General features: G+C 43.1%; 1 protein-coding gene across 7 annotated transcripts in view; it reads right to left on the bottom strand.

Moving 5' to 3' along the window:
- Positions 1-13,978, bottom strand: part of CDC42BPB (CDC42 binding protein kinase beta) — a 219,580-nt gene that overhangs the window by 64,375 nt on the left and 141,227 nt on the right. For all 7 annotated transcript variants that reach the window (XM_089661355.1, XM_089661354.1, XM_089661351.1 and 4 more), the window contains exons 16-18: positions 13,599-13,704; positions 12,109-12,233; positions 2,421-2,526 (exon numbers count right to left, since the gene is read on the bottom strand). In XM_089661355.1, coding sequence (XP_089517481.1) covers positions 2,421-2,526; positions 12,109-12,233; positions 13,599-13,704 — 337 coding nt within the window. The remainder of the gene's footprint in view (positions 1-2,420; positions 2,527-12,108; positions 12,234-13,598; positions 13,705-13,978) is intronic.

The following is a 13,978-nucleotide window of genomic DNA, read 5'->3' on the forward strand; positions in this document are numbered from 1 at the left end:
AAATTGCCCTGGTCAGGAAGGGGGTAAAAGTGTCCGGACAGGAAGTGGTTAAACTCACAAAAGTCATACTTATCTGCTCTGTGCAATGGTTTTGCACAGAGCAGCCCTAAAACTCCTTTTCTCAGGTCCCCTGCCAGTGCTCCTACCCCCTGCTGAGCGCGCCTATAGCCTTGCTATGGAGCACTTGTGTGGGCTTGCTGCCAAGCCGGCTCCACATGTGCATTACACACAGAGCATAGCTTGGCCCTGCCCCGTTTCTTACTCACTGGCTGTGATTGACAACAGCAGGAGCCAATGACTGCTGTCTCTGAGCCAATGAGGAGGGAGAGAGCAGAGAAAGCCTCTGCGCTGGTGCACATCCTTGGATCGAGATCAGGCTCAGGTGAGTATAAGGGGTGGCTGGGAGGGGAGCTGCAGGCAGAAAGTGTTTGTACCGTAATGGAGAGAATGCATTCAGGTAAAACACCTTCTACTTTTAAAACCACTTTAAAGTAGAAGATAACTTGTGATGCCTGCAACTATGCAAATATGTTAAGCTAGCCATAGACGAATCAAAATTCAGACAGGGACCAAGAACATGGAATTTTGTGGCCATTTCCACTTGGCAGAAGTTGAGTGAACGACTTCTGTTGAACGTGCTTGTTGCTCATTTTTTCTTGATCAGAGCCTGTGGCTGCTGATCAGTGTATTCTGACAGAGAGGAGTTCCCACTGCCACAATACAATTTCTCAGCGGGAAGGATTTCTCTTTCCACCTTGACTGTGTGGATGGAGGAAACTGTTTTTATTTTTGTCCAGCCTGCTGCCTAAATGAAAAAAAAAAGTCATCAATGGCCCGCTTTAGCTGTATAAACTTAGACTGGAGGCAGCTTCTCTTTACAAGGTAAACATTTATGTCTACAAGATTCAGACATCTGATACAGGAGGCATTCATACATACAAGAGGTTGTTATTTGTACCATTTTTTTTTTAATCCAATACATGATGCAATCCTTGTCAGATTTTGCTCTGTAATTTCTAATCACTGAAATGCAGACAGCTTTGTAAAATCTACACCATGTGCTCCTACAGATTTGTATGAACATGTTTTTCATTAAAATAAAAGTTGTATACCAGAAATGATTTGTCATTTACATGCAAAGAGGAGGAAGAGAAAAGTCAATAAGATTATTACAGAATTATCTCAAAATTCCCATCACCAGAGTGACCCTTCACCACAATGATGCAGAGTACCGGGAGACTCACCAGCCTATCTGTACTGTAAGGTGCCAGGCCGTGCTGGTAAGGTATGTCGTGCTACAGCAACAATCAGAATACAATGTATGTTACCAGAAATGGACATAACCACATTGATTGGATCTACAGGACTGGATACAGGAGATTCAGAGAGGGTTCAAAAGCAGGCAACTAGATTAATAAAAAGGAGATGTCTGGCTGACTGTGAAAAGACAGAAAAACTTGGCTTGTTTGGCTTATATTAAATATGTGACTTGGGGACTTAGGGATGATCTGATTTAAATACATGTATTTTTATATACACAAAGACTAGGTTCACATATGTGCGGGTGGTGCCACTGCAGATCCACATGCAAATCTGGCTGCACCACCCACACAGAAGAATGCAGACCCAAGGGAAGGTGCCATTAACTCTAATGGCACGCCGCCCGCACTGGAAATCGCAACCGCACTGGGAACAGAGGTTCCCCTGTGGGCTGCAGTTTCCAAAGAAGTGTAGGGACTTCTTTCCTGCCTGTCACGGGGCATGGGAGTCCATTCAAATGAAAAGGCTCTTGTGCCCGGGAAAAATGCGGCCCGCATGGCCGCATTAATGTGAGCCACGGCTAAAACACACCCACCACATGAGGTGAGCCGCATGTATGAATCAGGTACAGGTGTATGGAAGTGTGGGTGTGCCGCAAGTAGACTCTACTGTCGCCCAATGTGTACTAAATCCTTTAATGCAAAAGTTTGTGTTTCTCAGCGTTCTGCTTGATACTACAAGACGCTTTACCAATGGACGGTATGCCTGTTCTCTCCAATAGTTAGCTATATTGCCTTACCCCCTTGCCCAACCCTGCTCTGATTGACAGCAGCTTTCCCCACTGTATTCCACATAATCTGTAGACATGCCCCCTGGGAAAGAGGGAAGGGAATGGGGGGGGGGGGGAAATCGGTCTCGTGACCACTTACTAAAACAAAATAAGGCATACAAAAATCTTCTTGATAAAGGCTATTAGACCATTAGAGTTTTTTTTAATATGATATAGTGTGCTTTTCTTCATTTTATTTCAGATATACTTTAGACTTTTAGGCCATCAAGTGATTTTTAAGCAATAGAAGTGTTTGAAAAGCACTGAGTTAGTTTCTCATGTAAACCATTGTCAGTGTCCTTCATAGACAGAAAGAGAGGAGAGCACCTACCAGTGTGCGAGAGCCCAGACTGGAACTTCTCAATGTCTCCAGCTCTTCAGTCATCTTGGACGCCAAAGCTTGCAGATAACCTCGGGCATCTTTTTCATCGCTCACCCTAGGAGAGAAAAAAAAAAACAAAAACACACTCAGGCATTAAGACAATTTAAAAAAGAATAAATAAATATACTGAATAAAGACTGTCCACTGTGGTCATATTTTGATTTACAGCCTAAAAATGGATGTAACATAGAACAGGGTCAGAAAGGGAGATATAGTCTTTATATTCAAAGCACAAGTTACTAAAACCCCTTGCTGTCTTGTCTCTTCCCCTCCTGCTAGATCTCCCCCAGCAAGAATTTTAAAAGGTACATTTTTTTTTTGATCCCACAAATATGTGGCTTTATTCGGATGTACCATATTTTTCGCCGTATAAGACGCACTTTTTCTTCCCCAAAACTGGGGGGGGAATGTAGTGCGTCTTATAAGGCGAATATGGAGCGGCCGGTCCGGTATTTCCACCGCGGCCGTGTCAGAATACCGGGCCGGCCGCTCAGCTCTGCAGCGGGACCTTACCTGTTCCTCTATGCAGCGGCGTGCTGTCTTCCCGGCTTCTGTAGTGTGGGCACTGGGCATGACAGCCGGGTGCCAAGTGCGCATGCGCAAGAAGCGGTGCTTTTTGTTAATGGTAAGGCGGTACCTGGGACACATGACAGGTCCCAGAAGCCGCCGGACCAATCACAAAGCGCAAGTGCTTCTCACTCATGCGCACTGGGCACCCGGCTGTCATGCCGAGCGCCATTACAGAAGCCGGGAAGACAGCGCGCGGCTGGATCGAGGAACAGGTAAGATCGGGTACCTGTCAAATTCAGATACCCGCTCCCCACCTCCCCAAAGGTCAGCAGTCATCTGTACTGTCCGCAGTCTCTGGTCATCCCTGTGCTGTCCGCAGTCTCTGGTCATCCCTGTGCTGTTCGCAGTCTCTGGTCATCCCTGTGCTGTCCGCAGTCTCTGGTCATCTCCTGTACTGTGTCTGCAGTCCATTAGTTCAGAATTTTTTTTTTCCTGTTTTCTGCCTCTAAAACCTAGGTGCGTCTTATGGTCAGGTGCGTCTTATACAGCGAAAAATATGATATGTTCTTTTTTTTTTAATTATATCTTTTATTAAATTTTTTCAATACGAACAAGAAAAGAAAACTTCTAATACACAAACATAAGAAGGAAATACAAAACGCAAATATAACAATACATAAATTCCATTTGCATTTTCTACCCCCACCCCATTTTCCTTCCACCTGTCCACCCACCACATACCCCAGTCCATATCCTTTTTCCTAACCTCTCTCATGGTTCTCTGTCTATATCTGTAACCCTCCACTCCTACCTCCATTCTCTCTCTGGGGTTCTCCTTTAAGCTCTCTCTAATGTTTTTCCACCTTAGCTCCAACCAGTTCCAGATAATTTTTAGATGTTTTAGTATGTGTATGTATGAATGTGAGTTAGGGACCTTAGATTATACGCCCCTTGAGGGTTAGGGACTGATGTGAATGTACAATATATATGTAAAGCGCTGCGTAAATTGACAGCGCTAGATAAGTACCCGAAATAAATAATTATTATTATACAGGATTTATATAGCACCAATAGTTTGCTCAGCGCTTTACATTATATGGGAGACAATACACGAGACAGTACAGTAACAATACAATTCAATACACGAAGGGGTTCGAGGGCCCTGCTCCTTGGAGCTTACAATCTGGAGGGAGGGGATAGTGGTACAGGAGGAAACAACTGTGCGGGATGAAGTGGTAGGAAGAGTGGAGGAGTTCAGAAATTAGCTGAGGGCTGGGTAGGCTTCCCTGTAGAGATAGGTTTTCAGGGTAAATAAATAAATGTTTTAAAATGTAAATAACTACTCCACGTTCTCCTAAATTTGTTTATTTTATCCTCCTCAATGTGGTATAACTCCTCCATCCTATAGATGTTATCCACTCTATTTATCTACTCACTTATTCTTGGTGGCTCTGGGACTTGCCAAAACTTGGGAATCAAGCCCTTAGCTGCCCTGATTAAATGGTATAGTACCCTATTCCTGTATAGATCTACTGAAGGCTCACAGACACATCCACGGGTCTCTCTGTACCATAATCCCACAGATTTCCTGAATATATTGTATTATTCCCTTCCAGTAATCCTGAATTTTCGGACAGTCCCACCATAAGTGTAACATTGTTCCCTTCTCCCCACAACGGTGAAATATCTACTTGTTTATGTGCCCTACTCGGTGTAATATACTATCTCCCCAAACATTTGTAATTCATTTCAACTGTGCTTATATTCATCACCCCAAGTTATAATTTAAATATTTTATTCCTTTGTTGTTCATTCAATTCTATTCCAAGTTCCTGTTCCCATTTTTCCAAGAACTGAGGAGGATCGGTACTCTCAAATCTATAAGAATCCCATAGATCTTGGATGTACCGTATTTTTCGCTCCATAAGACGCACCTGACCATAAGACGCACCTAGGTTTTAGAGGTGAAAAACAAGAAAAAAAAATATTCTGAACCAATGGACTGCAGACATAGTACAGGGGATGACCAGAGACTGCGGACACAGTACAGGAGATGACCAGAGACTGCAGACATAGTACAGGAGATGACCAGAGACTGCGGACAAAGTACAGGGGATGACCAAGAGACTGCGGACATAGTACAGGAGATGACCAGAGACTGCAGAAACAGTACAGGAGATGACCAGAGACTGCGGACACAGTACAGGAGATGACCAGAGACTGCGGACACAGTACAGGAGATGACCAGAGACTGCGGACACAGTGCAGGAGATGACCAGAGACTGCGGACACAGTGCAGGGAATGACCAGAGACTGCGGACAGTGCAGGGGATGACCAGAGACTGCGGACAGTGCAGGGGATGACCAGAGACTGCGGACAGTGCAGGGAATGACCAGAGACTGCGGACAGTGCAGGGAATGACCAGAGACTGCAGACAGTACAGGGGATGACCAGAGACTGCGGACACAGTACAGGGAATGACCAGAGACTGCAGACAGTACAGGGGATGACCAGAGACTGCGGACAGTGCAGGGAATGACCAGAGACTGCAGACAGTGCAGGGAATGACCAGAGACTGCGGACAGTGCAGGGAATGACCAGAGACTGCGGACAGTGCAGGGAATGACCAGAGACTGCTGACCTTTGGGGAGGGAGGGGGAGCGGGTACCTGAATTTGACAGGTACCCGCTCCCACTTCCGCGGAGTTGCCTTCCCTCTTCTTCCCGGGCCGGCTTCTGTGACAGCCGGGTGCCCACTGCGCAGGTGCAAGAAGCGCTTCGCTTTGTGAATGGCCCGGCGCCTTCTGTGACCTTTCATGTGTCCCAGAAGACACCGGATCATTCACAAAGCGCAGCACATGCGCAGTGGGCACCCGGCTGTCACAGAAGCCAGTGCGGGAAGACTGTGCAGCGCTGGAGCGAGGAACAGGTAAGGCCCTGCAGGAGAGAACAGCTGAGCGGCCGGCCCGGTATTCTGACATGGTGGCGGCAGAAATACCGGACCGGCCGCTTTACATTCGCTCCATAAGACGCACTGACATTTTCCCCCCTTTTTGGGGGGGAAAAAAGTGCGTCTTATGGTGCGAAAAATACGGTAATTCATTTGGGGGCCTGAAGTTACATTCAACAGTTTTTCACATGGATACAGATCCTCCATAGTCCTCAGTGGTTGTGGGAGCGTTGAAACAAAATTACATAATTGACCATACCACCACTCGTCTTTTAACTCTAAAAAAAAAGTGTACAATTTCCATCTGTTCAATATATCCTTCACACGTGCATTTTTAACTTTAAACCATTTCCCAGAAATGTTATCCTTCCCTTGGGGGAAATACTCCGTACCCGCCAGGGGAGTCAAAGGTGAATTATATTCCCAACCTTTTTGTTTATACAATCTATCCCAAATACTTAAAATATTCTTTGTCAGTGAAATAATATTCACATCCAATGTGCGAACTTTATGTGGTACCCACACCATTTTCCCTAACTGTGCCCTACTCAAAGTCCCTTCCATATTCACCCAACCTTTCCCTTGTGCATTAAATATCCAGTCTGTTACACGTGATAGTATCTCCACTTGATAGTATTTATTCACATTGGGCGTGCCCAGACCCCGTTCTCTTTCGCTCTACACAATACTTCATAGCTAATTCTCAGTTTCATATTTGCCCAGATAAACTTGAGTATCATCTTCTTCACTATCTCAAAAAATAATCCTGGTAGGTGTACTGGAAGCATGTGAAACTTTTACAGGATTTTTGGTACTATCACCATCTTTAACAGGTTTATACGACCTATCCAGTAAGCTCTACCTATTAACAGTATACCCAGCTTGCCCTTTATTTCATTTATTAATGGGATATAGTCCGCCTTATATAAACCTTTTATTGAAGGAGTTAAATTATTCCCAGATAGCCGATTTCCTTTTCCCTCCAAGTAATTGGAAACTCTTGTTGTAGACTTAGCGCATCTGATTTTGGTAAGTTGATGTGTAATATCTCTGATTTTTCAGGGTTTATTTTCAAATTAATACCTCGCCGTACTGTTTTAATATTCTCATTAAATGAGACAACGTTATTCTGGGGTTTACAATGTAAAACAAAATGTCGTCCACATATGCTGCCACCTTATGTTCTACTTCCCCTATTTTTATTCCTGCTATATCTATACACTTTCTCACCCTCGCCAAAACAGGTTCCAAGGACAATACAAATAACAAATGAGAAAGTGGACATCCTTGTCTGGTACCATTATGCAATTTAACCACTTCCAGTCCGGACACTTTTACCCCCTTCCTGTCCAGGCCAATTTTCAGCTTTCAGTGCCATCACACTTTGAATGACAATTGCGCGGTCATGCAACACTGTACCCATATGAATTTTTTTTTACGGAGGACATAGTGGGCACCAGATCGCGGTGCTGCGCCCTCCCAGGGAGCGCGCACAAGCAGGGTGTGGGGAGGCCATTTATAAACGGCCACCCGAAACTGCACTGCCTCCGTCCAGCCGTTTATATACAACGGCCAGACGGGAGGTGGTTAAAGAATTGAGAGAGGGATCCGTTGACCTTAACCGCAGCTGACGGTCCACTATAGAGCCCTTTTATCGACCATAACATTTTAGGCCCTTTTCCTAAGACCTCTAGCATGTCAAACATGAATCCTCAATTAAGAATGTCAAAAGCCTTTTCGGCATCTATCAACAGTAATATAGTCGGCAATTTTTCTCTTTTTACCTTTTGTAGGAGGAGCAATGATCTCAGGCTGTTGTCCCTACCTTCTCTTCCAGAGATGAATCCTACCTGATCCAGGTGTATCCATTCCGGCATCAGCTCCTTCATTCTGGTTGCCAATACCTTGGCATACAATTTGGTGACAATGTTTAGTAAGGATATGGGCCTATAGCTGGCGCACTGTGCTCTATCTTTCCCTTCTTTAAGTATAATCGTAATGACTCCTCTCTCATTTCCAACCCCTCCCCTATTGCATTCATATAACCACACATTTTAGGAACAAGGAGTTCTTTGAATTTTTTAAAATATCCCACAGTGTATCCATCCAGGCCAGGGCTCTTTCCTTCAGCTGTATTTTGTAGGGCCAAGGTGATTTCCTCCGGGGTATAGGTCTCTCTAGGACCTCTAATTTTTCTTGTGCTAGTTATGGCAGCTCCACTTCGTTTAAATATTTCTGCCTATTTTTTTATTTTCATCCCCCATTTCTTTTTGGTTTCTGGGGCTCATATCATACAGCCTGCTATAATATATTTGGAACCCATTAGCGATATCAGTGGTGGTATACACCATTTCTCCTTTACCATCCTTAATTCTTTCTATGAAGTGTTTAGATTTATTTTCCTTTAACTTCCTCATTAAATATTTTCCAGGTCTATTCCCCCACTGATATCTTTCTTTTAAAACCCTGTTAAATATCCTTCTCGACTCCTGTTCCATAAGCTCTTTTAGTTCTTCTAAGGATTATCTTCTGATATATATCTGTACCTGTCTTCCGTTTATGTAACTGTTCTAGTTTATGGAGCTCCTCCATCACCGTCTTTGATTTTTCCCCTCATTCTTTCTTTTTTTTCTGCACCTATTGAGATCAATATACCCCTGCAATATGCTTTATGTGCCTCCCAGTTTGTAGTCACTGAGACCTTCTCAGTCTCATTGAACTAAAAAAATTGGCTCAATTTCCTGCCTTAGCCTTTTCTCTATTTCAGAATCCTGTATAAGCATCTAATTTAGTGTCCACATATTTTCTTTAACCTGGTTACCTCCAACCCATAGTTTCATCGTGACAGAAGCGTGATCAGAGATGGACATAACCTCTATATTGGAACTAACCAACAACTCCAGTTGTCCATGCTCGATCATTATATAGTCCATTCTTGAATATGAACCATTTCCCGGAGAAAAGAAGGTATAATCCCTTTCACCTGGGTATTTTACTCTCCAGGTGTCAGTCAGCTGGCACTTATATAGCAATCCCTTCAATAATTTAGATTCCCTACTTCCCTTTCTGCGCATACGTGAAGACGCATCCATCTGAGGACCCAGACACACATTTAAATCTTCTGCCACCACCAGGCTACACTGTTTAAATTCAGAAAGTTTCCTTAACACATAAAAGATACATTTTAGGCTCCATCTGGCTATTAGGGATCGTGGGCAGGATAGCTGCAATTCTGGCTGTGATTTCAAATCGCACTGCAATCTCAAATGTGATGCGGTTTTGACAATCGCAGCATACCGCATCGTTGAAAGCTTATCGCCTAAAAAGGAGCAGGAGCTTTTTTTTTAAGGTGACAAGCTTCAAGCAATGCGGTTTTCCTTCGATGATCGCAGAAAAATCACCCCGTGTTGAGGTGCCATTACAAATTACTTAAACCTCAACACGTGAGGCGTTTTGCCACAACTGGAGTGCGATTTGGATTTGCGGACAGAATCGCGACTGCTTGTGATCCTAAATCGCCAAATGTCAACGAGGACTAATTTAAAGTTAAAAATATAGCTGCATATGAAATTTACAGAGTGATCATGTTAGTACAAAGAAGACGGAAATTACAACTAAACAAGGATGATAATAGGCATTATCTGGCAGAATTACCAGTAACACATCTTCACAGCACACTGTTAAGCACAGGCAGTTGCGTAAAATCCTAAACAGAGTAAAACATTGTCAACTTATACATGCTTTGCCAGGAAGTGGGGGAAGGAAGAATATCTGGAAGAAACCCACGCAAACAAATATGCAAACTCCATGCAGGTAGTGTCCTGGTTGGGAATCGAATTTAATGCTAATCATTAAATCATTTAGATTAGAACAGTAGGACTTAAATTACAAATGGACACAACAGGGCTGCCACTTTTGCTAAGCCCTGTGCATCTAGCCAGTTAGCCTAGATCATATCAAACGTTTTAGAGCAGTTATGACCCACACGGGTATGTTCATACAGTGACAAAACCAAATAAACTATGCGCAAAAAGTGCTTGCCAATTCTAGACATAGACAAACAAAGATACCAATCAAACTAATAGATAAAAATGCAGCGCTATCACTTTAAGCTAATTGATGACGCATTGAAATAAAACCAATATCACTGTATATAATCATAAAATTCCACAAGTGCTTATCACAAATAAATTAGAATCCAAAGGTGTTCAATTAAAACTGGAGCTGTATGGTCACACAGAAGGCTGTGCCTTGGATTGATCATCCACCATCCTTCCATCCATTGTGCCATCCATTGTGATCATCCACCATCCTTCCTTCCATCCATCCAGCACAAAGTGCTGTTAAGACCTCCTTGTATCTGAGGTCTAAGCTAGTAAGCAGCGGTGTGGTTCCTTGGTGGCTGGAACACAGTGGTGGTGTGTTACACAGAAGATTCATTCACATTTCTTTGGGGGACTTTGATACAGTTTTGGGACTCTTATATTTGCATATAGTGAAAATTTTGATTTAATACCTTTGATGGACTCTAACTTAATTATGATAAGCACTTGTGGACTTTTAGGTTTATACAGCGATACTGATTTAATTCAACATGTCAAGGATTCACTTAAAGAAGAACTCCGGGATAGGCAAAAAAAAATAAAAAGAATCAGCCATTAGTACACCAAGCCGGTAATACAATTCTGACAATCCTTACCATTTAGGAGAAAAGCCTAACTGAATTTTCATCTCTGCAATTCAAACAAAAACATGATCTGCCCTGCCAAGGAGGTGTAATAGGAAGGATTACATAATATTCTCTCCTCTTTCTCTGCAGTAAAAGGAAACTACAGTTCCCATCAACCACAGGGAATAGTAGCGAATGTGGGTGGGTACACTGGGCCTGTAAATATTGAATGTGTTTGAAAGTCTAAGTCTGTCCCCCACTGCAACTGAGGCTGAATTACTGTTTCCTGGAGAAAGAACTACAGAATGTAGTGTGTAGAATGTGCCAAGACCAATGGCTGGTGGAATAGGAGGTATAGCAGCCACCGGTCTTACAAAACAGGAAACCAAAGAGAATTAACCTTTTGATATGAAAATAAATAGGTTATTTCAGAGCAACTACTGAGTGAACCAGAAGATGGATGACATTATTCAGTGAATTTAGGAGATCAGACACACAAAAAAGTTTTAGCCCAGGGTTCTGCTTTAAAATGACAGCAATGAACATTTTTCCATAGGTTTATACAGTGGAAAGGCCTTGCTGATCACGGATTGCCAGCTGACTCCTCTGGGAAGAACAGGAAGCTTTCATTTCAGAATTCCCCTACAAAGCAGAGAGCAGCACCACAGAAGATAGTTTTGAATGGTGGGCGGTTTTATTGTTATCAGCCATACTGAAAAGTAAGAAGAAGGGTCTACTCTGTGAGATTCTCCTCCCTGGTAATATCTCCTAGCAAGCATTTACCTTACTTAAAGTGAAAGTAAACTCTAGATATTAAAGTAAAAAAAATGGTCCCTGTGTAGGTTTAAGTCATAATGTACTAGTAAGCACTGAATACTAGTACATTATGACAGACCTACCTACAAACGGAGCCCTCCATTGTTGTGCTGTCACGGGTGTCCCTTGTCCCTGGTAGCTTCCATCTTCGCCCAGTCTTCCTTTTTGGTTTCATATCTTCGTCTGCTTGAATGGACGGGCCTAAGTGACGTCAGTCCTGCTCATGCACACGTCAGTCATATTGTCGCGGCACACAGAGCTCAGACCACATTATCCGAAGACAGGAAGGGGGGACATTTATGACAGAAAAGACATCTAGGGTCTCTTCTATTATAAAGGCCCTGCCTGTCAGTGGATTTTCTAAATATCCCCTCCACTACCGCTTGTTTTTGTCAAAGGTTTTTTTTTTTTCTTAAATATTTTATATATACTCATGCTCCATTTAATGAAAGCTTTATCTACTTTTAAGCAACCCTTGAAAGGTAACAATAAGACATTCTTCTGATTAGGGAGAACTTGAAATATGGGTGGAACCCAACAGCACAGTTCTTACAGACACAACAATCAGGATGTGAATAAAATGCTGTGAACGTCCTTTGCCAGCACACACCCACCTAACCACAAAAATAGATAAGGGAAATGTCACTTCCTCTTGTGAGAAACCCCAGACAATAGGAGATGTGGAAACATACCACTGAATGATTTCTGCAATCTGAGCTTCCCAGTGAGCCACGGACTCCTTTTTGGATGTCAAGTCCTGAAGTTCGTCCTCCATCTGTCTGTTCTGTGTTGTCAGTTTATCCACAAAGGAGCCGAGCTGTAGAGTAACAAATAGGACAGAATTGAAAATATATCTAAACCCAAAAATAAAAAATGTAATATACTGTAGTCTTTACATGTGATGGCTCCTGCCAGCTTCCACATCTGTATAGTCCAGGGACTAGATTACATCTTAGTCTACCCCAGAGATTATATGTACCATCACTTTGGTTATTTCTTTGACTTTAGGTTTTAGTTAATGATAACATTTTTCAGACGTAAATAGATAGTCGAACTATATGGAAACATTTCTCAAATTCATTTTTCTACCTCACCACAGGCTATCCCCGCTTCAGTCGATCCTGAATACTGTGGCCAGAATCATTCACCTTACCAACCGCTCCGTATCCGCCACCCCCCTCTGCCAATCAAATTCGGCAGAGGATCAAATTCGAAATGCTAACACTGACGTACAAAGCTGTCCATAACACTGCCCCAAACTACATCACCGACCTGATATCCAAATACCACCCAAAATGCACTCTCTGCTCCTCACAAGACCTCTTTCTCTCTAGTTCCCTGGTCTCCTCCTCCCATGCCCACCTCCAGTACTTCTCCAGGGCCTCACCCATCCTCTGGAACTCCCTACCCCAATCCATCCGACTATCACCTACTCTCCTCTCCTTTAGGTGCACCCTGAAAACCCATCTCTTCAGGAAAGCCTACCCCACCCTCTGCTAACTGCTGATCCCCTCCACTCCTCCTACCACTCCATCCCCCACAGCTATTTCCTCCCGTACCACTACCCCCTCCCTCCTAGATTGTAAACTCCAAGGAGCAGGGCCCTCAAACCCCTCGTGTATCGCATTGTATTGTTATTGTACTGTCTCATGTATTGTTTCCCATTGTAATGTACAGCGCTGAGCGAACTGTTGGCACTATATAAATCCTGTATAATAATAATAATAATACTGATGCTTTTGTAAATGCATAGCTTAGATATTTACTTTTTTCTTTGGCTATGTCCTATTCTGGTCACTTTGTATTTCTGATAACTTTTCAACAAACATAGATTAAACATAGATGTGGTGGATGCCTAAGTACTATTTCAGGCTGTTTTTTTTCTTCATTTTAGCCTGCTGATCCTGCCAGCAAGGCACCTCCTTGTCCAATCTATGGAGGAGATGTGTTGTTGATGGAGGTGTTCTACAGTCACAAAGAAACAATTCTAACTTATAAGAGGAAATAAAGCGCAGACAGCGAGTACAGGAAGTTATCAGCTCAAAATGTCTGGCAGGATCATTAAGCATTTTTTGCACTCAAACAGAAGAAAAAAAAAGCTAATTTAACAGATCAAAAGGGAGCAGATAAGAGCACCTTTCAAAAATACTTCCCACAGGGTGGCCAAGACAAGCAGACTTACCCTCTCAGTCTCTGCAGAAAGTTTTTTATTGTCTTCTAGAAGAATTGTTCTTTCCCGTTCATACTTCTCTTTCACGGTTCCCACTGTCTCCTCCAACTCACTTTGTCTGCAGGAAAAAAGAGCGTTGACTTCACCATAATTGTATACAATGCAGTGTGTGTGTTTAATTAGGATCCTTTCACACGTGGCAGAATCTGCTTTGCTCAGCAGGGGATCATAGCAGAGCGGGCAGTTGACAAGTCTGTGTCCGCTCAGTTTATGCAGAGAGGACATAGACCCAGCCCACTCTGCTGTATGGATGGTCGGGCGTAAACTGAATCTGCTGTCCATTGACACCTGACTGCCCTCTGATTGTTTCCCCTTCACATTATTATTATTTT

This window comes from Staurois parvus, unplaced genomic scaffold, assembly GCF_062004578.1.
Source record: "Staurois parvus isolate SC_StPar_1 unplaced genomic scaffold, SC_StPar_1.0 ptg001329l, whole genome shotgun sequence".
Classification (NCBI taxonomy): Eukaryota; Metazoa; Chordata; class Amphibia; order Anura; family Ranidae; genus Staurois; species Staurois parvus.